The sequence below is a fragment of the Canis aureus genome, chromosome 19 (genome assembly GCF_053574225.1).
Source record: "Canis aureus isolate CA01 chromosome 19, VMU_Caureus_v.1.0, whole genome shotgun sequence".
Taxonomy (NCBI): domain Eukaryota; kingdom Metazoa; phylum Chordata; class Mammalia; order Carnivora; family Canidae; genus Canis; species Canis aureus.
In genome coordinates, this window is record NC_135629.1 from 58,874,407 (window position 1) to 58,899,048 (window position 24,642).

A 24,642-nucleotide genomic window follows, 5' to 3' on the forward strand; every position below is an offset into this window, starting at 1 on the left:
CGCGCATGCCTGCTTGACGGGTGGGGGGCGGCGCTGTCGGGGGTCGCAGGGCGCTGGAGCCCCCCGGCTGGGCCCCCCGGCGGGGCCTCGGGCTCGGGAGCCCTGTCGCTGCGGCTCCCCCAGGCTGCCTCTTGCGATTCCCTGGAAATCCCCGAATCTGACTAAGTCCCTAGACATCCCCGGACTTGGCAGCTGCTCCCTGCGGAGACGGCTGGACCCACCCCGGCCGGGCAGACTGCCCCCGTTCCAGGCAGTTACCCACAGGGACCTTGTGGCTTCCCGAGGTGGACGTGGCACAGGTCGCGTCCATGCCGCCCTGCGGCTCGCTCCGTGACCCCGGGCCGGCTCCTGGACGGCTCCGCAGCGCCGCGCGCCCGCCAGCGACACACAGGTAACGGCGGTCCCCGCCTGGGGACGTCGCGGGTGTGACCCGGGGCTTTGCCCAGACCTCGCACCCGGGGCCCCGCGCTTGCTCTGCCGCTCTGCCGTCGCCGCGGTGACCTTCTCAGTACTTGCTGAACGAGGGGCTCCGCCGTCATTTCGCGCCGGGCGCCACAAATTTTGCGGCCGGTCCCGTGTGGGAGGAAATGGGAAAATGCAACCGGAAGCCATCTATCCCCCATGTCAGCTTGTTCGTGCTTTTGAATCTTAACTGCTTATTGCTCAATACGGTTTATTTTCATTAGCTACGAAAAATAGTCTCAAAGTCAAAGCTACAACCCAAACTGCCAGAAGCTACACATACCGAGGCAGAGCTCGTTCCGAATGAATTATTTCTCCTCTCTGGGCCTCGGTTTCCCCATCGGTTCCTTGTGCCTGCAGGTTTGGCTGGGGATTTTGTGGGGCAAACAGGTTTTAAGCATACTCATGTCCTTTATGGACCTTTACATGTTTGTGAACAGCTCATATTTGTCCAGACCGCCCTTCCTACGCTCGTCTATCTGGCAAACTCCTACTTGAACTTCAAAGCCCCAGCTTCAATACCCTCCTCCTCTGGAATTCACTAGGCAGAGATGTCACCCCTCCCTGGGCCCCAGGCTTGATTGGGCAGATGGGAGTATCTGGTCCTGCCTCTATCTTGCCTAGACTGGGAGCTTCCGGGGGGTCGGGCCTGAGCGCCGAGTCCTCTGGGGCCCCAACTTTGTCCGGCTCAAGGCCAGGCACAGAGTTCACAAAATACGCAAGCAAGCACACAGAAAGAGGCCTGGAACGGGGCACAGGAGGCCTGTGGCTGACGGTGAAGTGGGGACAGTGCTTTCACTACTGAAAACGCAGCTACGGAAGGGGTGGTGCCTCCCAGACTGGATCTGCCCGAACCGGCCTGGCCCACTCCGCAGTGCAGGGTTCAAGTCACAGGAAACCTGCCGTCGGTGCCAAAGGCGAGTCCCACCCTCTTCCTGGCACTGCCGCCAATCCCCGCCTCGTTTGCACCAGGCCCTGGGACGCCCTAACGGGGGCGGGCAGCTGGGGAGCATCTCAAGTCCCCGGGCTGCCTGAGAAGACCTTGCTCGCCCTTGGGGTGGCTTGTGGGGCGCCCCAGACTGCCCTGCGCGCTGAGCTCCATGTTAGGGGGTCCCCGAGGTCCCAGACTCCTACTGGGGTGCAGACAGAGGCAACTAAGGGAGAGCACGCTGGCGCGGCGGCCGTTTCTGAGGGTCTCTAGGGAGTATCCGAGGAGGGGGCTTCGAGCTCAGGTCGGGGTTACGGGAGGACCCCGGTGGCCGAAAGGTCAGGTGCGAGAGCGCAGGGGTGGGGCGGATTCAACTCCATCTTCACGTTTGCCAGAGGAAGAAACAGGCTCGCAGGTAAGCCACCTGCCGGGGTCCCAACAGAAACGGGCGGGGGCGGGATGCGAACCCGTGACTCACCGAGTCCCAGCCCCGCGGGAAGGCGGCAGGGCCCCGCCCCCTGGAGGCCCCGCCCCCTGGAGGCCCCGCCCCGCGGCATGACCGGAAGTGAGCGGGGCCCCCAAGATGGCGCCCGAAACCCGGAAGTGAGCGCGGCTGAAGCGAAGCTCGGAGACGGAGGCGCCGCGGGCTCCGCGCCCGGCCGGACCCAGGTCGGAGGTGAGGCGCGTCCGGCCCGACGCTCGCCGCGGCTCCGCCGCCGCCGCCCCGGCCCTGAGCCGCGCTCCCCGGCCCCGTTGGGGCCCCGCCCGCCGCGGAAGCGCGCGCCCGGGCCGGGGGTGCCGGGGTTCCGGGGCCGCGAGCGGAGGGAGGCGGCGGCGTATCCCCGCCCTCCTGGCGACCCCCGACCCCCGACCCCGCGTGACCCCTGACCCCGCCCCGCGGCGCCCCCTGTACTTCCGTCCGTCTTCGGGGGCCCCCCGCCGCCGCCCAGGAAGGGGACCCTCCGTGCTGACCCCGACGCCGCCTGGGTGACCCCTGACCCCGCCCGCCCCGACCCCCGACCCCCGACCCCCGCCCGGTGCGCGCCCCGGCCCGGCTCCGCGGCGACTCCCGCCCTCGCTGCCCGGCGCCGCGGCCCGGCCTCCCCTCCCCGCGGGGCTGCCCGGCGTGTGGGTGGGGCGCGGCCGCGGGGGCCGGGGCCGGGCCGGGGGAGGTCGCGCGGCCGGGGCTGCGGGGCTCCCCGACTTCCGCCTCTCGGAGGGCGCGCCCCGCCCGCGCCGGGGTCGGGGGAACAGGGCCCTGCCGGCCCGGGGCGGGGGGCTCGGCGGGGCTCGGCGGGGCTCGGGCAGGCCGGGAAGGAGCGGCCGGGCCGGCTGCGACCCCGCCGGGAGCAGGGCGGGCCTGCTGGGGTGGGAAGCCCGGCGGTCGGCAGGGCAGCTGGGGCCGGGGCCAGCCCGCGGTCCTTCCTCCGCGCCTCCCGGAGTCCCCCGGGGCGCCCGCCGGCCGCTCGGAGCTCAGCTCGTGTCCTGGACCCCGGCCCCTCCGGCAGCCGTCGGCGGAGCCCTGAGGACGCCGAGCCTGCATCTGGGCACCCGGCGGGTCGGGCAGGCGGGTAGGCGAGGCGGGTGAGCGCCCCGGGCCCCACACGGGATGTGGCGATGCCGCCAGGCCCCGGGGAGCCTGGCAGCTGCCAGACGCCGACCTGACCTGGTGCAGCCGCCGTGGTGGGGACGGTGGGGACCCGGGGGCAGGCATCCTGGGATTTCAGCGGGGGGAGGGGCCTCTGTGTAGCGCTGAACCCCTGAGCAGGCTGCACCTGCCTGGGGGGGGTGTGTCTTGGCAGAGGGGCAGGGGGCCCAGACCCCCGGAGGGCCGTGGGGGCGCAGGCCCGGCAGTGCCCCCGAAGCCGGGGTGGGCTGGAGCCGGTGTCCTCCAGCTGCACGCGTCACCTTGGTTCAGTCACTGGCCTGACCTGGAGGGACACGGAGCCTGGGTCCCCAAACCCTGCAGGCCCGGCTCCCACTGGGGCGAGACCAGCTCAGGTTGGCCCGGCTTAGTTCTAGCAAAGTGTCAGAGGCCCCTCCAGCAAGGGCCAGGCCGGAAACGCTGCCCGAGCGAGCGCGGCCGGGAATAAAGAGGCAACTGTGTCCAGTCCCCGGGGGCCGCCTCCCTCCCAGGATGGCCTCCCCTGGATAAGAGGCCTGTAGGGCTGCTGGGCGGGGGCGGGGATCTGCTTGCCGGCCCGTCCTGGGCTGTGCTGCGCTGCTGCTGCGGGGCGGCTGGTGGGGGTGAGGTCACCTCGAAGCGTAAACACCCCGTGAGGCTGGCGTGCAGGGTGGGGAGGCAGCCCCCGTGGTGCCAACACCGTGCACGCATGGACATGTGAGTGTGTGTGTGCAAGCACAGGTGTGCGTCTGTGTGTGTAGCGTGCACACCCACAGAGGAGGGTGTCCACGTGAGTACACTCACGCGCTGCACATTTTCAGGTGTACATGTATGTCGTGTCGTGTGTAGACATTGCAGAACACCGTCACGGGCGTGGGATTTGTGAGGCGCAGGCTTGGAGTGTCTCCAGCCACTGTACCCACAGCCGGGGGCTGTGGGGTCCACGGGGGGAGACGGAGTCCAGTAGCCAGGGAGCATGGCTGCCCCGACCGTTCCGGGCCCCGCTGCCTCCTCCTTACCTGCTCATACCTGAGTGCAGCCCAGGTGTCCAAGGCTTGCTTCTCCCCCAGTGGGCCCCAGTCCCTGTCCCTGGGATCAGCCCCTTCTCCCATCCTGCTGAGCAAATCTCCTTCATCCTCTTGCCATTGGTGACAGCTGACCCACAGGTCCCCTGCTTCCCTTGCGAGGCAGGTGACTTGGGTGAGGGTGAACTGATTTATGATGCTCAGGCTCCATCGCCTGCTGTTCTGGCTTGCCAGGCCCCGGGGGGGGGGGGGGGCGGGCAGAGATAAAACTTATCATTTGTTTATGTACTACCATGTGGATAGACCTCAAAACCCGACGCTCGGGGAGGGCACCAGACACAGGAGGCCCCTCGGGGTGTGAGTCCACGCATGTGACACGTCCAGGACGGGCTCCTCCATGGATGGGGAGGGGGCTCGGAGCAGGGGAGTGACAGTTGATGGGGACAGGGTTTCTTTTGGGCTGATGGAATGTTCTGGCACTAGCTAGAGATGATGGTTGCACGACTCTGAACATGTGAAAACCATGGAGTTGTATACTCTAAATGCACAAAGTATATGGTTTGTGAGTTGTGCCTCCACAAAACAAAATGTTTATCGAGAAAAGCAGGGCCTGTCCTTGCCCGTCAGATGGCCATGTGCTGTGACCGGGGGTGGGCAGGGGTCGGGGAGCGGGCCCCAAGCACGGCACCCTGCAGCAGCTCACGCGGGCACTGGTCGGTTTGCCAGGCGTCCTCGGGCCCCATGAGGAGGACGGAGGAAGTGCCTCCTCCCCGCCGTACCGAGGCTGGGAGCCCCTCGCCAAGCGCCAGGTCTGCTCTGGGTGGACATCTGTGTCGTGTACCAAGTAGTCCTGGGGGCACTTGGACTTCGGGTGTTGGGTGCCCTGGGTGGGAGGCCCCGGGGGAGCTCCTCCCTAGAGCCTGGGCCCTGGAGGAGACGGGAATGGCTCTCCTGCGGAGTGCCCTGGCTGCCGTGCCCCCACCCCCATGAGGCCAGGTGACTCCTGTGACTTGGTGCCGAGCGGTCCCAGCTCGGGTCTTCCATGTGCTGTAGCTCCTCGGTCAGCTGCAGGAGTGCCCTGCTCCCATGCTGTCCACAGGAGGGCGGGCAGGGACGTGGGAAAGCCAACAAGGTGCCTGGCAGGGAAAGGCACTTAACTGGGCCCTGCTGTGCGATGGGGGCAGTTTTGGGTGTCCCGACCTCCCCGGGGCTCCTGGTCTGCCTGTGTGTCTGCGGCAGCCCCACACGCTGGTACCTGCAGGCCCCCAGAGCCCTGCAGCAGGGGCACCACCACCATTCACGAGGACGGTGTCCTCCCCTGCTGCCACCCTGGGCACACCGTTGCCAAGGCTCCCGTGCCTTCCAGAACTTGCTCCCTGTGCTAAGTGCTGTGGATGCCGTGTCCTTCCTTGTGCGGTGGCATTGAGAGTAGGCGCCCGGGTTGTCCGTCAGGATCGGCCTTTGTCACCTTAGGAACAGGTGCCTGAGTGAAACTGAAAGAGGCCTTCCTCGCCTTTGTTCCCAGGCCTGTGCATCTCAAGAGCCGCGTGTGCCGCATTCTGGAAGGCAGGTCGCTCCTGTTCTCTTGGAGCCCCAGTCCAGAGGGTCAGAGGCCACTGACGTAGGATTCTGGGCTGCCAGGAGGAAGGGAGTGGGTCCGGCCGCAGGTCTGCAGCGGGCAGTAAACTTTTATGGCACTGACTCACCAGGTGGGGCAGAACTCCCTGCCCCAGGGGTGGCCCAGGGGTGCCAGGAGTGGCTGGTACCCCGCCCCCAACCTGCAGCCTGGAGTCTAGCCAGAGCAAGAACGCGTCTTCCTCCGCCCGTGACGTAGATTAAGGAAAGGCTGCCCTCACCCTCCCAGCGGCCGCAGGTGCCAGTGTCAGGTGTGGCGGTGGCAAGGTGCAGTGCGCTGGCCCGCTCAAACCCTCGTCTCTGACTGGGGCGCCGCGGGCGTCCCGATCTGTCTGTGGCTGGTTTGCGCGGGGTCCACGTGGGGCTGGAGCTCAGCAGGGCACCAGGGGCTCAGTGGGGCGGCTTCAGGGTGCCTGGAACGTCCTCCTTGGCCACTGGCCCTGGGAGCTGTGACGTGGCCGTGTGGGACCCCTCCCTCCCCTGCCGGGTCGCAGCGCAGTTCTGAGCCGGGCACCGCCGTAGCGCAGGGCATCGGAGCCTCCCCCGGCGTCGTTCAGGTGAACGTGAGCTGCCCATGGCCATTCTCAGGGGGTTTCCGTCAGATTCCGGCCGCCCAGGAACTCGGCCCACGGTTTTGAGGTTGGGGCTCGGAGAGACGGGGCCCCGGGTCGCTGGCAGGGCTGTTGGGAACAGCCTTGGCAAAGGGTCCAGGTTGCCCCGAGGGCGGGGGGGCGGCGTTGCGGGGACCTGGAGCAAGGCGCCGCGTTCGGGAGGTGGACCTGAGGGCCGGCGGCCGGAGGAATCAGGGCTGCACCCCCGAGCCGAGACCCGCTCCTCCCGAAGAAGCAGCCCCCCTGGAAGCCCTGGGCGCGCCCAGCTGGCTCCCCCGCCTGGCCGGCCCCCCAGGGCGTGCTGGGGTGTCTGTCCCCAGAACCTGTTAGTGTGAGGGAGGCTGGGCCACCGGTCCACCTAGGGGCTACGCGCCACCTGAGCTCCGCGGTCAGCTCAGCGGTGGCCCCAGAGGCCAGGTCGCTCAAGGCCCCCGAGAGGGCGGTGACCCCGGACTCCCCGGGGCCCAGCGTCCTCACGCGGTTCTCAAAGGCAGAGAACTTTGTCCAACGGAGGCCGAAGGGGAGCGAGAGACTCGAGGCTCGAGTGGGCCTCTGTGTGCCGCTGCCAGTGGCGGGGACACGGGCCTTCTGTCCTGCTGACAGCCACGTGCGCTGGGAGGCAGATCTCCGCAGAGGCCCCGCACGCAGCCCAGGCTCGGGGGGCCCCGGGCGAGGGTGGCAAGCCCGCCCGACTGCTGGCCTGTGGGACACGAGGCAGGCCTGGGGTGCCGCCTGCCACGGGAGAAACAGAGACGGAGCTCTTGGGGCTCCTGCTACTGTGATTTGGGGGGCCTCTGCCCTCTTTCCGGAGGCGGCACAGGGCCCAGCCCCCTGCTGGCGTTTGCTGGGGATGGGGCGCGTGAGACTGCGCGGCTCGGGGGCTGTGCCCAAGGCCAGCCAGAGCCGGGAGGAGTCTTCCTGCAGGACACCAGCGCCTCTTGGGGTTTGGGCAGAGGTCCCTCGTGATGTTCTTGGCACCAGACTGGACCGAAGGAGGCTGCGGGGGTGCTGACCGGTCAGGCCACTCGCCTGGCGCTGCTGTGTCCTGCTCAGGGCTCTCTGGGGGGCTCGGGAGAGACACTTGGCACGCCCGCCAGGCTGAAGCAAGCACCAGGGGGGACAGAGTGGGGCACATCGGAGTCCGAGGACCAGGAAGTCTGGGGCCAGCGGGATTTGGCCTAATACCTGCTCACGGGGAGAAGACGTGGGTGTCACGGGAGACCACAAACTCAGTGTATATAGAGCCTTTTAAAAACCGCGAGTAAACAGAAGACCTGAGTAGACACTTCCCAGAAGAAGCCACGTGGAAGGTGCTCGGCGCCCGTAGGAAGTGCCGGTGCGGATCGAGGTGTGGAGGTCGGCCACCCCCGGGTGGGGGCTGGCGGGCGCAGCAGCCGGAGCGCCGTCCCGCCGCTGGGCAGGCGGTGGGTACCGCCCCCTGGGAAGCCGTTCGGCCCTCCCTGGCAAGGCTGACCCGGCCCGGAAATGGGGGCACCCGGGGTGCCCCCGAGGCCCAGGCTCTGATGTCCTCAGCCATGACGAGGAGGCCCCGTGCTCAGGGCTCTTCGTGGGGTGCCAAGGGCTGTGTGCCCCCGAAGCTGCCCACCCCGCGGGCTGCGCGCCGCTGGCCGGTCCTCGTGAACTCCGGCGTGGCCCGCTCCGGCTGGCTGTCCCTAAGTTGCTTTAGGAATCACCTAAGTTGCGTCGGCCCCACTGACGGGCTCGGGGCATCACCTGCTGTGCCCTTCGTGGGGCTGTCACAGCGGCCGCTCTGGGGCAGCTGGTCCCCCTGACGGGCAGAGGGGTCTGTGGGCCCATGGCCAGCAGACGTGCTGACTGCGGAGCGGACAGCGAGCCACCGGTGACCCCCGATCTCCGGAAGCCAGCTCCACGCGCTCCGTGTTTTCCTGGGGGGCAACACCACTTCCCCGGTCGTACCACCTGGGACCCGTTCTGCTTCCCCAGATGCAGGTTCTCCTGCAGGGCTGGCCTTTCACACTTTGCAGGGCCTGGGTCTGTCCTTCGGCACGTGCACGTCCCTGCCCTCAGCTCCTGGGGTGGCCCGCGGGTCCTGTGTGTGTCCCCCACGTGGTCTAGCTCTGCTGATTCTGCTCTCGGGGTTCAGGCTGGGGTAACGGGCCGCGTGCTGGTCCTCCTACCGGGGCACCTCCGTTCACTCTCAGCTCCCTGGTCTTGCCCTCAGCTGGGTGTTGGCTGCGCCAGGCCAGGGCTGAGGTGGTCTGGGATGGAAGAGATGTAGGGGGGCCCTGCCCAGCCCAGCCCAGCGTGGCCGCCGCCTGTGCCAAACCCTTCGCTGTTGGGGCCTCCTCCTCGTGCCCATCCCCGGCACGCCCTCTCTTTCTGACCCAGCAGGACGGGAGGTTTTGTGGGAGCCCCATCAGTTGGGGCAGTGCTCCTGGGGGACGGGCCTGCAGGGGCCTGTGGGGTCCTATACAGGTCACCTTCACTGCTTGGTAACAGAACCGGAAGTTCAGCCCTTGGATGCTGTGCTCTCCAGTGGGGACTCTGGGTGGGCCTGGGCGGGGGGGCTCCCCTTCCTGCCCGGCCTGGCCTGTGCACGGGGCCTAGGCCCCTGCCCGTCTTTGGCATCCCAGAGCTGCTGTGTTCAGATGCCTCCTGGGAACTCTAGAAATGTGAGGTCACATGCTTGGTGCCAGCCTCCCCGGAGCTCCCCTCAGCAGAGCTCCCGGCCCCCAGGGGTCACAGGGATTTGGACTGGGCGGGGGAGGGCTCCAGCTGGGGTTTGCTTCTCCTTCCAGTCCTAATGTTGGGGGGTGGCCTTAACAACTGGCCTCACACTGGGCCCCTTAAGCCACAGAACTTTCCTGTCTCCCAGGCCGGAGCCCAGAAGCCTGAGGTGGAGGTGTGGCGGGGCCGGGCTGCCTCCCGAGGCTCCTGGGGAGGGTCCTTCCTGGGGGCCCGGGGCCACCTCACTCCCCTGCCTCAGAGGCACGGGGCACCTGCTCTCTGTCTGTCCTGGCACCAGGCCCGCCCTGCCTGCTACAACTGCAGGGACCCTGTGTCCGGGTGAGGACCTGTTCGCAGGTTCCCAGGGGACGTGAACTTATGGACCATCCGCTGCGCACAGCTCTGCTGCCCCATTGCTCGCCCTCCACTGGGCCCGCGCTCCTCCAAGGCCACCCTTGTCCCCCGCCAGCCGGGTTCAGTCCCCTGTCTGGCCCGCGGCCCCCCTTCGCCGCTTTGCCCGCCGCTCTGGCCTCAGTAGTCCGTCGGTGAGGGAGCAACGAGCACGCCCCACCATCCTCCCTCAGGACCCTAGCTCCTCCCTCCCCTTGCTTTCAGTCTTCGGGTCCAGCACCCCCCGGAGGAGCTGTCTGGGGCGTGTGCCCCGTCGGAGGCCTGGGTGAGCCGAGGCACGCCCAGAACCCAGCTAGGACCTCAGCTCGGGACTGGTGCCCCCCAGGACCGACCGCTGGGTCTCACCCCACACCGAGCCGTGTCAGGGCCGCTGGCCTCTCCCGCCGCCGGCCTCGGCAGGGCCCATGTTGGCTGGGCACCGCGCTGGGGACGGCCCCGGCCGCTCTGACCGGTGGCTCCCTGCCCGCGGGGATGTGCGGACCCTCCCCAGATGGTCCTGCTTGGCCAGGGTGGGGCCCCAAGATCAGGCCTCCTATTTTACCAGGGCCTCTGCCCCCCCCCCGCCTCCCCCCCCGCCCCACCCTGGGATCCCAGGACCTTCACTCAGCCGAGTGGAAAGGTGGCCAGAGAGGCTGCCATGGTGTGCCCAGTGGGGGGCCAGCAAGGCCCCGTGCCCCGAGACGCAGTCCCAGGGGCGGCCTCATCCCAGCCTGGCAGGGTGCAGATGGGGCAACGAGCCGCGGTGGGTGGGCAGTCCAGGCGGCCAGCGGGGTCTGGGCACCCCCAGGCGGGGTCGGGACGGTCTGCTTAGAGTCTGGGGGGCTGAGCCAGCAGAGCTGGGGTGACAGGGCTGAGGGGGTCAGCGGAGAGGCTGGGGGCCAGGGGGTCAGGCTGCGGGTCAGGCTCTCCCAGGCCTCGGCCTCTGCCCACGTTGCACTGCCCATTTGTCTTGTCTGGGCCGCTGATTCCTTGGTCTTTTTCTTTTACAATGACTCATTTGAAAACCTGATCTCGGAAGGAAATTCTGTGAACATAAACCACGATTGTGAAGTGCAGGCCTGTGAGCACCCACGCTTCACCTGTCATGGGATGTTCTAAAAATACACACTGGGCCCACTGCATGGGTGCTGAGCTCTGACCCAGCTGGGTGCGGTCTTGTTACGTCCCTCTGTGCCCCGAGACCCCACCTGGCACCCACTGGGCTTGGACCCAAGGCGGCTGGACTGCCCAGTGACATTCATGTTTGGGGGCTCAGGAGCAGGGCTCCCGGGCAGCACCATGGAGTGGGAGATGAGAGGAGTCAGCCGAGGCCAGAAGGTTTGGGGCTGGGACAGGGAGTCCTGAGGGTAGATGGAAGGAGGGCTGTGTTTGGGGGCTGCCCCAGTGACTTGGGGGGTTGGGGAACAGGAAGCTTGAGGCTGTGGAGGCTCTGCGGTGGCGAGAGTGACATTGAACCTGGGTGTTGAAGGAACGGGGGACTGTAGGGTGGCCTCCGAGGGCATGGGGTGGTGGGGAGCATGGGGTGAAATTAATTCAACGTAAGATTCGCTCTTTCAAACCATACAATTCAGTGTTTTTTCTGTATTCCTAATTTTTTAAAAAGACTTTTTTTTTTTTATTCCTGAGAGACACAGAGAGAGGCAGAGACACAGGCAGAGGGAGAAGCAGGCTCCCCACAGGGAGCCCGATGGGGGACTCGATTCCAGGACCCCGGGGTCACACCCTGAGCCGAAGGCAGATGCTCAACCACTGAGCCCCCCAGGTGCCCCTCCTATATTCCTAACGTTATACAGACATCACCACTATCTAGTTCTGGAATATTCCATCACCCCAACAACCCCACCCCCCCAGCCGTCACCCCTCCAGCCCCCACAGCCCCCTCCCTATCTGCGGGCGAGGCTGTCCTGCACATGTCACGCACGTGTACTCACACCCTGTGGGGCCTCCCGTGTCTGGTTCCCTCCCTGAGTGTCCGGGGCTCGGGATCTGTCCCCAGGCGGCATGTGGGCACCTCCTGTTCGTGCCCGTGCGTGGATAGACCATGTTGTATTTATCCATTCACCTATTTTTTTTTTTAAGATTTTATTTATTCATGAGAGACACAGAGAGGCAGAGACACAGGCAGAGGGAGAAGCCGGCTCCATGCAGGGAGCCCGATGCAGGACTTGATCCCGGGACCCCAGGATCATGCCCTGGGCCGAAGGTGGCGCTAAACGGCTGAGCCACCCCGGGCTGCCCTCCATTCACCTATTGATGGACATCAGGTCCTTCCATTCGCTGGCTCTTGTGACTCATGCTGCTGTGAACATGTGCATACAGGTTTCGTGTGGACAAATGTTTTCGTTTCTCCTGGGGTTCCTGGGAAGCTGCCCGTAGTAGACCCCCATGCTCCTTGGCCTCTGGCCTCTGGATGGTGCTTTCTAAGGGGGCAGCCCAGGGCTCGGTGGCTGCAGAGCCTGGAAGCACGGTGTTTGTGGGAAGGGGTTCAGCTTTGCTCCAGGACGGGGCTGCCAAGAGAGGGAAGCTGTGGTGGGCGGGGCATGGACCGGGTTTATCAGGCTGCCTGGGGTGGGGGTGGGGGGAGGATACCTGCCGCAGAGAAGGGGCTGGTGATCCGACCCCAGGGACAAGGGCAAGCCAGCCAGCACCTGTGGTCAGCTATGTGAGCTTTCTCTGTTGAGTAAAGGTCATTCCTGCCTGACTCTTGTCCCGGGTGCTGGGAACAGAGCCCCCTTGGGAAATCCCCCAAATCCAGGAGAGTTCTGGGGCCTCAGTGAAGGCAGTGGTCACTTAAGTGGCAAGGCCCAGATTGCAGAGGCCTTGGTCCCTGCTGAGTGCCTGACCAGCCTTGCCCGTGGACCTCCGAACAACCCAGTTCTCCTGCTGAGCAATCCTGGGGCTCAGCGCAGCTGCGGTGCCCTGAGTTGTCAGACAATAATCCGGTTGTTGGAAGGCTGAGCTGGGTTCTGACTCTGTCTGCATGACCCCAGAATCTTTCAAAGGAACTGCCGAGACCCTGAATCACCATTCGCTGTGTTTGTCAAGGGACACCCGAGGACTTTCCACTCCGGGCTGCTCAGTCTGTCCCGGGCCCCGGCCCGCAGGAGCCCAGGCGCAGGCGGGAGCAGGCCGGGCCCACGGGCACTGTGGAAGTGGGGTCCTGGCAGCAGGCGGGAGCGGTGCAGGCCTGGAGCCCAGCGGGGCAGCGCCAAGGCTCGAGGGCCCAGACGCCTCAGTCAGCGGAGCTCGGCCCGGAGGCCCCTCTTCTGGCCGGAGCTGGGGTAGAGGCAGCCCCTCCCCGCCCCCTGAGGGATTGCATAAGCTGCCGCGGCGGACAGTGATTACTGGAAGTCCCGAGGATTTCTTCATCCAGGGCTTGGCCGGGAGTGGCAGCTGCCTCCCCTTCCTGCCCCCTGTGTGATTAATGTCCTCAGCCACTGCCTGCCCGAGGAGGTGCACCGGCCGGCCTTGGGTCTGGGCTCCCAGCAGCGGTGGGTGGGGCCCAGGGGAGTCCAGGGCGCAGGCCGGGGGCAGATGGAACCGGGTGGCAAATCCTGTGCATCTGCTGTCAGCCCCGCGGCACCTTCCTGGCCGCTTTGGAGAACCAGAGGCTTCTCGGCGGGGCCGCTGTGTGTCCTTACCCCTTCCTGCCTCAGCTTGGCCCTGGCTCCCCTGGGACCCCCCTGCAAGCCTAGCCTGGCTGCAGAGGGACAGGGTTGGACTTTGCCTCCCAGCCTGAGACTGGGTCACAGAGGCAGGCCCGTGGGAGCCGCTGAGGGTCCCGGCTCACAGCAGGGCCCGTGGCTCTCTCCGTGGGTGGCAGGAGCGGCCCCCCAGGGCCCGAGTTATTTGTTACTGGGTGGGCCGGGCAGCCTGACATGGCCGTGTGAACAGCAGGGGTGGGGTGGCCCAGCCGCTCTGGAAGGCCTGCCACCATCCTGGGGGCCGTCCCCGGAGCCTGTCTCCGTGCTGCCCCAGGTACCGCTCCCTGTGGCCAGGAGCCCCACTGGGTGGCACTTGATGCCCAGGGCGGGTTGGTGGTCAGGAGTCCAGGCCCAGTGTCCCCAGGAGGGGCCACCAGGTGGCGGTGGGAGCCGAGCCCAGGTCCTGTCCTGGCAGCCGAGCGTCTGCTCAAGCATGTTCAGGCTGGACTTGAGCTAGAGGCCCCCGCCCTGCCCCAGCACAGCCCCTGGGAGGAGGCTGGGAACCCAGAGGCGCCCTGGCCACCCTGCAGTGTTGGGCAGCCTCGGCTCACACCCTCCCTCCTGGATGCGGGCCCGCCGCCCCAAGCCCACCCCCTCTCCCTTGTCCCTGCGGGGTGTGCACACGCCCGTAGGGCCTCACAGGGTGACCTCGGCGTGTGCCGTGTCTCCTCAGGTCATGATGCCGCCACCGAGGAGCAAGAAGCCCAGATAGACGCCCCCACGGCCTGGGTCGTGGAGCCACCTGATGCTGGCAGTGGGGCCCGCCATGGACGGGGACTTTCCTCAGCATGAGCCCCCACCAGCGGGCAGCATCCTCTACAGCCCACCCCCCCTGCAGACCCCGCTGTGCGGGTCCAGTGTCCAGGTGAGTGCTGGCCACCCCAAGGTCGGCCCAGGGTGGGCGCCGCCCTGGGGGTGCAGCTGCAGCCTCCCTTCTGGGGCCTCGAGGGGATGTCCCAGCCCCCAGCATTGGAGAGAGGAGGACCCCTGGCCTCAGCTGCCACCGAGTTTCTCGAACGTGAGCCACCAGGTTTGTTTTGCCAAGGCCACGACTGGTGCTCAGGGGGACGCTCAAGTTTTTTTTATTTTCAGTTTAACAGACTTATTTATTTATTTATTTGAGAGAGAGAAGGAGGGAGAGGGCCAGACGGGGAGGAAGGGAGAGTCTCCAGCAGGCTCCCTGCTGAGTGCGGGGCCGAGGCAGAACTCGATCCCAGGACCCTGAGATCATGACCTGAGCGGAAATCAAGAGTCAGATATTTAACTGACTGAGCCACCGGGGGCTCCAAAGTTTACATCTTAAACAGTGTTAGGATTACAGGAAAATAAAACACAAAGTTTCCACACACCCTCCTTTCCCCATTGTTAACGTTTTGCATCAACATTCATGCTAAGTTCTTAACAACTGACGACCAGCATCAGGGCATTATCGGTCACAGCCCGTGGGTGACCAGGGCTCACCGTCGCTGCTGCACGCCCTGTGGGTTCACATGAATGTCACAGACACCGAGCCACCGTCCCCGCATGGCCCAGAGGAGGCCCCGGCCCTACAGACCCCCTGCTCCACCGAAGCACCATCCCCACCCCGGGCACCACAGGCCCTGTCACCACCTCCTCCACGGCTCCGCCTTTTCCAGAAGGTCCTAGACCTGGAGCCACGGGTGTGTGGCTTCCCTGTGTCTGGCTCCGCGGCTCGGTTCTTTTCCGGGCTGAATGACACTCCCTTGTCTGGGTGGAGCAGTCTGTCCATCCACAACTGAACGGCACCTCAGTTGCTCCTAAGTTCTGACGAGTGTGATGAAGTATCATAAGTAACAAAGCCACGTAGGGTCCAGCCTGGCCTCCTCATATGGTGGAATGTATGAAAGATCCAGAATTCTGCTCCAGTCAGGCCTGGAGCCCCCTCTTCTGGGGCAAAACCAGGGTTCTTTCTGATGTAGAAAAGCAAACTGTTTCTCAGCAGGGAGACTAGAGCTGCCTGGAGGGCAGGAAGAGGGGTGCCAGGGCACAGCAGCAAGGGACACATGGCTGTGGCTGCCACGGGGCCCTCCGTCCCCTCCATCCTGCTGGCTTTGGACTGGGAGGCGGCCAGGTGGCAGGAGAGAGCGAGAATCATGAGAATCACGCTTGGGTTTCAGAGGAGCCGGGAAGTGGGCCACTAGGGTCAGGCACAGCTCTGGGTGAAGTGCCCAGAGCCATCAGGAGGCATCCTGGGTCTGTAATCAGGGTGTTGGAAAGCAGTTGTGGGCCCAGAATTCACCCTGTGTCCAGGTGTGCCCGCGTTGTCACCTGACATAATGGGCATAGAATCCGAACTACTAGCAGGGGCCACAACCGCCTGGGGAGGGCAAAAATGAGTTCCTGCTGAAGACGCCAATCCCAGGCCGTGGCTGGCATCCAGTGCCTCTGGCCAGGGTCCCAGACCCCGCGGCGTGCCTCCTCTCTCTGCCCTTCCTGTGGGAGCCGTGGCCACACATCCTCTGACCCTCCCTATCCCCCCCGCCTCCCTCTGGACTTCCGGCCACGTTGCCGTGGCTGATGCCTTCCTGTTCCCCACGTGCCACCTGGTCTGCGGTGGTAGACGTGTGCGTTCCCAGGGCTCGCTCTCACCCCATTATGTAGGCTCAGAGAGTGCTCTTGTCATTCCTATAATGTTTCCCTCTTGTCAGCATCCCATGGTTTGCTGAATTATTTCCCTATTGTTGGGCTTTTGGGGTGATTCCAGTTTTCTGCTGCTGTAAATAGCACCAGTATGTCCCCCCCCATAGTGGATTAGGCCGGGGGTGTCCTTCTGAATCAGATTCCTGGATCAGAGAGAGCACTGGGTGGGGTCGCCGAGCTTGGGGCAGCTCCACAGGACCGTGCGCCTATCATGCCACCGTTATGGTGGCCCGGGGTGGTGTCTAGGATGCCAGCACTCCCGGATGGTGGCGCGGAGGGGCACCTGGGGCCGCAACGTGTACCCGATGCAAGGGAGATGCCTCTGTGAGCCGAGCCCACTTTGGCCAGGAGCCCCTCGGCTGTCAGAACTCAGCGGAGCGCTCTCCATGGTGCTTCTGAGGCTGGGCCACCCGTCCCCGGGGTGTACACGGAACCTGTCCCCGCAGGACTCCAACCAGGAGGGCACCCGCCCCCAGCAGGCCACACCGATCCAGCTCGTGTTGACCTCGGATGTGTGTGTGGTCAGACTCCTCCCCGCCCCTCTGTCCCAGCTGGGCTGAACCAAGCTCAGGAGGGGACCGACCCCCAGGACTGTCACTGTCACTAACGGTGGCCTGATTTAGCAATAAAAATAGAGACATTTAATGCAACTTAAGTTTCACATAAACACAAGCGATATTTTAGTGTGTTTCCCACTTAGTATTTACACTGTAATTATTTACTGTTTGTCAGAAATTTCGGTTTCGCTAGGTACCTTGTTTTTTTTTTTTTTTTTAATATTTTATTTATTTATTTAGGATAGTCACAGAGAGAGAGAGAGGCAGAGACACAGGCAGAGGGAGAAGCAGGCTCCATGCACCGGGAGCCTGACGTGGGATTCGATCCCGGGTCTCCAGGATCGCGCCCTGGGCCAAAGGCAGGCGCCAAACCGCTGCGCCACCCAGGGATCCCCTAGTACCTTGTATTTTATCTGACAGCTGTATTTCATCTGCTGCCCAAGGAAAAGTGTCACCTTCCTACATCAGCTCACACGTGGCCCAGGCAGCTCTGGATTAATGTCCCAGGGCATGTGGCTTTCCAGGGGAGGAAAGCCTGGAACCTCCCCAGGCAGGCTCGGATTGGCTGGTGGGGGTCAGGCGCCCACCTCGAGATCAGTCGCGTCCCAGGGGCCTGCCCTGGAAAGGCAGAGGTACGCCTCTGGCCCCCCCGGGGAAAAAACCCAAGGAAGGCTCTGATTGGCTGTGTGGTGTGCCCTTGGGGGAGGACTCGGGCGGCCCTGATTGGCAGCCTCGCAGAGCCCCGCGCTGGGGCTAGCACCTGGCTTCCTGGACGATGCATCAATCCGAGGAGACCTGGGGGTCTGGGCACAGCAGGAAAGGCGGGGGAGCCCCCTCAAGGCTGGCTCTGCCTGCTGTGGGTCCCGAGTGGCCCGTGGTGCCTTGTGTGCACTCAGGACAGTTCATGCTAGTTCACAGAATGTTCTGGGAGTGCCTGTGGCCCTGGGAAGTTTACATCCCTCTCTGGAGTTGGAGTTCTCTCCTTCCTTCCTTCCTTTCTTTCTTTCTTTCTTTCTTTCTTTCTTTCTTTCTTTCTTTCTTTCTTTTCTTTCTTTCTTTCTTTCTTCTTTTTTCTTTCTTTCTTTCTTTCTTTCTTTCTTTCTTTCTTTCTTTCTTCTCTCTCTCTCTCTCTCTCTCTTTCTTTCTTTCTTTCTTTCTTTCTTTTTCTTTTTTTTCTTAAAGTAATCTCCATACCCAGTGTGGGGCTCGAACCTACAACCCCCAGACCAAGAGTCATAGGCTCCACTGACTGAGCCAGCTGGGCACCCCTGGATTCTTCTCTTTGAACGGGGCTGGAGAGAAGTGACCCTAGACCAGGGCCCTGGGGTGACCTCAGCCTGCTCTCCCAGAGGGGAGCCTTCCAGAGGCTTCCACGGTTTCTCCTAAGTGTTCATCCCACCAGCCTTCATGCTGGGGAGGGTCCTGTGCTGTTTGTCCCGCTCCGTCTCGATAGGGTTATTTCACAGCCTGTGCAGACTCTGGAACAGCAGGCGGGACCCCTTGACGGCGTGTCTCTCTCCTTCCTGCATCCTGGTTCTCCCTGTGGGGTCGGGGTGGGGGGCGCACCCTGGTGGGAAGTCAGGGCCGGCTCCTTCCTCCAGACACAGGCGCCCGGGAAGGCTCCTCGTCTCCCCGCCATCTGGGCTGGTTCCGGGCCAGCTCTGTGTGCAGAGCCCTGCAGACAGCAGGAAGCGGTGGCTGGGGATTGCTTCCGGCGGCCTTACTGAGCGCAGGACGCCCGCTGGTCCCCCGTCCCTGTGGGGACAGCGACTGTAGCCATCAGGCCTCTCCCCAGCGGCGGGCAGGGACCGCCCTGACGTGATCCCACACAGGCCATGCTGTGTGCAGGCCTGTGTGTCAGGGTGGGACAACCCACCTGTTTCGTCCGGGGGCCACGAGTGTCCACCGTCCTCCCCGAAGCTGGTCCTGTCAAAGCCCAGTGCAGGGTCCCCCCAAGCCCCCGCGGACCTCAGGCTCTCCTTCCAGCCATCCACTGAATGCTTCTCAAAGCAGGCTCCCCAGAACCCCCACCTGTGCTGCAGCCTTGGGCCACACAGGCTTGGCCTGAGGGAGCTCTGAGAAGGCCAGGCCCCTGGTAGGGGCTGGTGGGAGCCCCCTGACAAGCCCTCTGCCACACAGACGTCCCTTGGGCCTCGTGCTGCTTGCCCCAGTCCCAGCCCTGCCTTCAGAGCCCCTCACACACCCCGAGAGGTTCCTTCATCTTTGCTGTGCTGTGCTGCACTGGGTGGGTTCCCGTGCAGACGGGCAGATGGACGCATGGAGCTGTGCAGCCCTCCCGGACGACCCAGATGGGGAACCCCTGGGTGAAGCTGCCCGGGCAGGGGTAGCAGGGCCGCTCCTGACACTCGCTCTGTTTCAGAACACCATGCTGCACTGCTCCTGGTGGAGTCCCTTCTCGCCCACGCCGTACCCAGCCTTCTCCAGCGAAAGCCAGTAAGTTCCTGTGGCTTCCAGGGCCCGACACGCTCCAGCACGCCCCACTCCGTGGCCATACCCTCAAGGGCTTTCTAGGTTCTGTGGTCACTGGTTAAACAAGAATAGAGCTCACGGCCAGCGAAGGGCTTCAGCATCCTGCGGAGGGGGTCGTGGGCCAGGCTCTGGCCACATGGAGGCCCCTGAGACTGACCAGCTGTGGCCTGTCTCAGGAAGAGCCCGCCAGGAAGAAGGGAGAAGAGCTCTGTGGGTTCCCTCTGGCCGGGGGTGGAGGGGGACGCTGACCGGGGTGTGGGGGGTGAGAACTTTGGGGGCACAGGAGCTGGGAGGGCACTTTCCTGCAGAGGGCAGCGGCAGGAGGGGTTTTGCAAAGTGAGTAGGAGCTTGGGCCGGGGGTGGGTGGGCAGCAGACGCAGACAACACCAGGCCCAGGAGCCGCCTGCGGAGAGGGCCCAGCAGCACGGAGCCGGAGCCTCGGGGTCTCTGCGGGGCACTGTGCCCTGGTCGCGGGCACGTGGGCTCTCCGCCGAGCTGAGCTCCCCAGGTGCCAGAGCGCTCCCTCAGTCCCGACACCTGCCCCTCTTCCCTGTCTTCCCGCAGCCAGTTCATGAGCTCCACCTCCTTCATCGCCAGCCAGCCCTGCGCCGACACCAGCTATGGACCCTCCACCACCACCCCTAGCTTCCTGCCAAAGACGGGTGACTTTCCTCAGGTAGGGACCTCGAGCCACAGCCACCCCTCGGTGCCCTGGGGCCCAGGAGGCCCCTGCCTCGCACTGGCAGCCCTGGCCAGGCTCTGGGCCCCGTGGAGCCGCGGCCTGTACTTGAGAACGGCTGGTGTCCCCGCGGCTCCCACCTGGGGCGGGGCCACATCCCCGTCAGCTTGCCGCTCGTGCCCCAGGCGTGGGTTGTGGGGCAGCCTCCGGGAGTGCCCGATCCACTTTCCCAAACCGCAGCACCTTCCTGCCCTGGACAGAGGCCCCCGTGCTTGCTCTGTCTGGGCCTCGGTATCTCAGCAAGGGTCCGCCACGCTGCCCGTGTGCCTGGCCAGAGCGACACTCCGTCAGGTGCACACGCCATCGTTGGCGCTGAGGTCCCCGAACGGCCGCCATTGGCAGTGTAACCCGGCCGAACCGAAGGAAGAGATTCGTGTGATTTCATTTTGGGGGGGAACGAGGTGGAGCAACTCCGGCAAGTGTGCCTCACGGCGGGCCCTGAAAACCAGGTGCCACAGAGGTGTGGGAAGGGCCTGGGTGGGATCTGAGGCTGGGGCCGGCGGCAGCCTGGCAGTGGTGAGGTGTCCTCAGAAATGTGGGGCACTTGGCGCCACTGGTTCCCCCGCAGCTGGGGGCGCCCAGCACCCCGTGTGGAAGCTCTCCGGCTTGGCTGGCCCCAGGGTCTCAGCTCCCCTGCGCCGCAGCTTTCCCTGAGCAGTGGGGCGTGTGGGGCCGGCCGGGTGGCCGTCTGGGAGGATGAGGCTCAGAGCCGCCAGCTGGCATCTGCTGGGCCCACGCGAGGTCAGCTCGGCCTGGCTCCCTCCTCGTGGAGCCCAGCCGGTGTCCATGCAGCGCCGAGCAGGGCCGTGGACCTGCACCAGCGTCCCACCCATCCAAGCCCACCGAGAATCTCAGAACAGGACCGCATGAGGAAACCGGGGCTTTGCAGATGTCATTTGGTTAAAGATGGGGACCGGGTGATCCTGAAGCAGGGTGGCCCTAAACCCAGTGGGTCTGGTGGGACACAGAGGAGAAAGCACGACAGCGGAGACGGTGAGCCCGCAGCATGGCAGAGGTGCCGGGAGCTGGGGCAGCAGGAAGGGCCTTCCCTGGAGCTTCCTGGGGAGAGTGGCCTGGGGCGCCTTGACCGCCTTGACCGGGATGTCCGCCCCGCAGGACCACGGGAGCAGACACATCTGCTGTGCAAGCCCTCCTCCATCTTGGGCCTGGAGGAGACGCGAGCACGGTGGGCTCGTCTGGCCCTCGACCCTCCCGGGGGGTGTCAGTACAAGGGGCACGGGAGGGCCTGTGGAGCGGCCCGCCAGCCTTGCCAGGTGCACTCGGTGTCTTCTGCGGCCATGAAGCACGAGGACACGCTGGCCTCCCTGGTTTATTTTTTATTTTTTTATTTTTTTATTTTTTTATTTTTTTTGCCTCCCTGGTTTAGTGGCTGCTGAGGCTCAGCCCGGGAGGCACTGATCTCCACGAGGGGCTGCAGCGGCCGACGGTCCCTGGCCTGAGACCCTCCCCGAGCCTGCCGTCCCTGGCCCTGAGCTCTGGCCAAGGTCCTCCACGCGCGTCCCAGACCTGCCACGTTGTGACCTGTGTCCTCTGCGGGGGGTCACCTGCGCGACAGGCTGAGGACACTGAGCCCCCCCGCAGCACGCTCATGCATCCGGCCTGCCCAGAGCCAACACGGTTCCTTCCCCAAGCCTTGGGGGCGCTGCCTGTCACTCCCTGGTGGAGCGGACAGCAGCTGCCTCCGTCCGCCGACGTTACTGAGCGCCTGCTGAACACGGCCACGGCCTGCCCTACACGGGGGCCTCGGACCTGAATCCTGCTTCTAAAGCAGCAGAACCGCATTCAGGCAGAATCTGACCCCGGTGCCAAGCGTGAGGTTAGACAGATGTGAGGCCAGGGTTCAGCTGGGGTGAAGGGCTCTGTGGCCCTGTTGGCCTCCATCCCCCCCTCGTGACCCCTGGGCCTGCGGGCCAAGCCAGGCAGGGTGCCAGAGGAGACTGAGCCTCGGCCAGTGGACCCACCGCGGGCACCCTCTGTTCCTGCCTGACCAGGTGACATACCACGATGACCAGCGAAGCCATAGCCTCGAGGATGTCCCCGTCCTGGTCCTGGGACCTGACCCAGAACATGTCACCTCCTGCAGCATGTCACCTCCTGGTCGAGGCCCCACGGTGGGGTGACCCTGGGTTCCCGGGGGCCTGGTGTCCTCACCAGGTCCCCCCGAGAAGGAGGCGGGGGGAACCCCAGAGACGGGGAGACCCCGCACTGCTGACGTTGAGGACGGAGGAGGGGCTGGGGAGGGGGCGCTCCTGGAAGGTGGGGGGCAGGGGGTCTTCCTGGGGCCCGGGGGACGTAGCTCTCCATTTTGGACTTCTGAACTCCAGGACCGCAGGGTAACACGCGTGCCGTTGTGGGCCGTGACGTGTGTGGTAGCTTGTTCAGTACCCACGGGAGACTGAGGTCTGTGTGAAGCCCCGAGTGGCTCAGTCAGTGAAGCATCTGACGTCAGCTCAGGTCGTGAGCCCAGAGTCCTGCTCCTCGGAGCCTGCCTGCCCCTCCCCCACTCGTGCACTCTCTCATTTGCCCTCAAGTAAATAAATCTTAAAAAAAAACAAACTGGAGCTGGGCTGCAGCGAGAGGTGCACACAAAGCTACAGGACAATGTACCTCTTCCTAATTGAACCCGAGCCCTGAGTTTCCTGGCAGCCAGAGCAAAAAGAGAAAGGAGATGAGCAGTGTGACTCTTGTCGCCTGCGAGGAGAAAGCTTCTCTCCCAATTTCCGTCGGGGTCAGCGCCCCTCCCCCACCTTCCCGGGACGTGTGCCCTTGGTTCGCAGCCGCAGCTGCTCTAGCCTCCAGCCTCGGTCTGAGGGCCTGCCTTCCGTCTGATGGCACTAGGGCTGGACGGTTGAACACTGTGGGGCCTGGGGCCCTCCCTTGCTTCCACACAGGAGCCAGCTGGTGGCAGGTTGACTGTGCCCCTCTATGGGCCCAGAGGGGGTGGTTTTGTTTCTGTTTTAATTTTTATTTTTAGGTAAAGTCCACGCCCAAAGTGGGGCTTGAGCTCACGACCCTGAGATGAAGAGTCACATGCTCCACTGACTGAGCCGGCCGGGCGCCCTGGGGCTCCCGTTTTACCACTTCTGGGTGGGGCCTACATCCCGCGGGACCCCGCAGTGGGGAATGCAGAAGGTCGAGGCTAAGCCCTGCTCCGGGCAGCTCCGAGGCAGCCTGCCGGTCCCACGGACCCACTGCGGCGGCCCCCGTGTGGAGGCCGGAACATGCGCCCAGGGCTCGTCTAAAACCTCAAGGTCTCACACCCTTTTCTGTGTGTTTGAAGGTTTTTGTAACAAAATGAACTTCAGGGTAGTCGCGGTCTGTCGAGAGCGCCAGCCCCGCTCGCCCTCGGGTTTCCTGGCGCGTCGCCGTGGGGCACAGCCCTGGTCTGTCCTCACAGCGAGGACCCTGCCGCGCCGTGAGCACCAGAGCAGCCCGGTCGGCTCCGGGGCCCCTGTGTGCGAGGGGCGCTGTGTTCTCGGCGCCGTGTCCCCTCCGGGCGTCGCCTGCAGCTCGTCCCACCCGCACCCCCGCCGCAGACGGTGCTGACCCCGAGCCCCCGCCCCCTCCGCTCCTTGCCCCCTCCCCCGGCCCCCGGCCCTCGTGGTGGTGGCGATGGATTTCACCCTGCACCGGAGAGTGTGCCCTACGGTGACGGTCACCGGGCTCTGTCCTTGCTCCTGTGTGTTGGTCCCTGGGAGGGCTTCCTCAGGGAGAGCTGTCCCTTCCCTGTCCCTAGTCACGTGTTGCTGACGGCCTGGGCCACGGTCGGGTGCCGTCCTATTCCCTGCGTCTGTGTTGGCCTCGGGAGTGTCCGTCCCTGTCCCCCCTTGTAGCCGTAGGGGTGGTCCAGGCTGAGCCCATGGAGACCCCCCTCAGCCTTCACGCCACCTGCCTCCCCGAGGAAGGGCCTCTCCTGACTTGGCACCTGCGGCTCTCGCCGGTGACCCGAATAGTCGAGGGGCCCCGTGGGGACCTCCTACCCTGGGAGGGCTGGGCGTTGCCGTGGGTGCATGGCGTTCCTTTCCTTCTTCACTCTTAAGATGTGAATTGCACATCAACTCAGTGGTTTTTAGTAAATTTGCAGGTCATGTGAGTATTACCTCTTCCAGAATATTCCAGTAATTCCAGAATATTCCATCACCCCAAAAGGAAACCCCAGATCCACCAGCTGTCACCCCAGCCCCCAGCCCCCGAGCCCCCTCCCCGTGCATGGACGAGCCCGTCCTGCACATGTCACACACGTGGACTCCCACCTGCGGGGCCTCCTGTGTCTGGAGCCCTCCCTGAGCGTCGGGAGCTCAGGGTCCATCCCTGGGGCGGCGTGTCGGCGCCTCACTCCTGCTCGGGGGCCCAGGGATGCGCCCGTGGGTGGGGGATGTGTTCCGTTTATTGCTCCTCGCTGATGGGCACCTGGGTGGTTCCCACACTGTGGATTTTGGTGATTGTGAATTGTGCTGCTGTGAACACCCGTGAACAAGCTTCCGTGTGGACCTGTGTTCCAGGTGTGGCTGAATCTGATTGGGGGCACTGCTTGGGGACATGTTGAGGTCAGGTGCGGGGGACGACTCAGCGTTGCAGATCAGCCCTCCTCTGCGTTCTCCCCACCTGGTTATCTCTGGGGTCCTGTTGTGGGTGTGGCCGCTCTGCCCTCTCACGCTGCCTGGCACACGTGCCCTAGGAGCGGGTGCTGCCCTGAGCCCTCCTCCCAAGTCCACCTGGACCCCTAACATCCTGGCCAGGCCCTGGAGGAGCTGGGGGGAGCCTGCACACTGACATGTGTGCAGCATGCAGTCAGCGGGGCAGGCAGCGGCCCTGAAAGTCCCTCTAGGCATGCCGGGTGGGTCCTGCATCCACCCAGTACGGACACTTTCCGTCTGCCAGCCTGGGGCTTCTGGGAAGCAAGGATGAGGTCACAGCTCAGAAAAGTGCTTTGCAAACTCTCAGCAGCTCTCCGCTGAGGGGCGGGCGGCATCGACTGCTCCGCAAATGGATTTCAGCAGGGATCAGAGGTCCAGGCTCACCCCCACCAGCAGGCCCCCAGCAGTTACTGGCAGCAAGAGTGAGC

The 24,642-nt window shown here is 64.7% G+C and overlaps 1 protein-coding gene across 4 annotated transcripts in view; it reads left to right on the forward strand.

Moving 5' to 3' along the window:
- Window positions 1–235: 235 nt before the first annotated feature.
- SBNO2 (strawberry notch homolog 2) overlaps window positions 236–24,642 on the forward strand; it is a 46,671-nt gene continuing 22,264 nt past the window's right edge. Inside the window, exons 1-4 of one of the 4 annotated variants that reach the window (XM_077860758.1) lie at window positions 236–391; window positions 13,783–13,974; window positions 18,708–18,781; window positions 19,382–19,493. In XM_077860758.1, the coding sequence (XP_077716884.1) occupies window positions 13,855–13,974; window positions 18,708–18,781; window positions 19,382–19,493 (306 nt within the window). In that variant the 5' untranslated portion in view covers window positions 236–391; window positions 13,783–13,854. Of the gene's footprint in view, window positions 392–1,913; window positions 2,067–2,940; window positions 2,962–13,782; window positions 13,975–18,707; window positions 18,782–19,381; window positions 19,494–24,642 lie in introns of those variants that run through there. The other 3 variants (XM_077860757.1, XM_077860759.1, XM_077860760.1) reach the window with 3 other exon arrangements.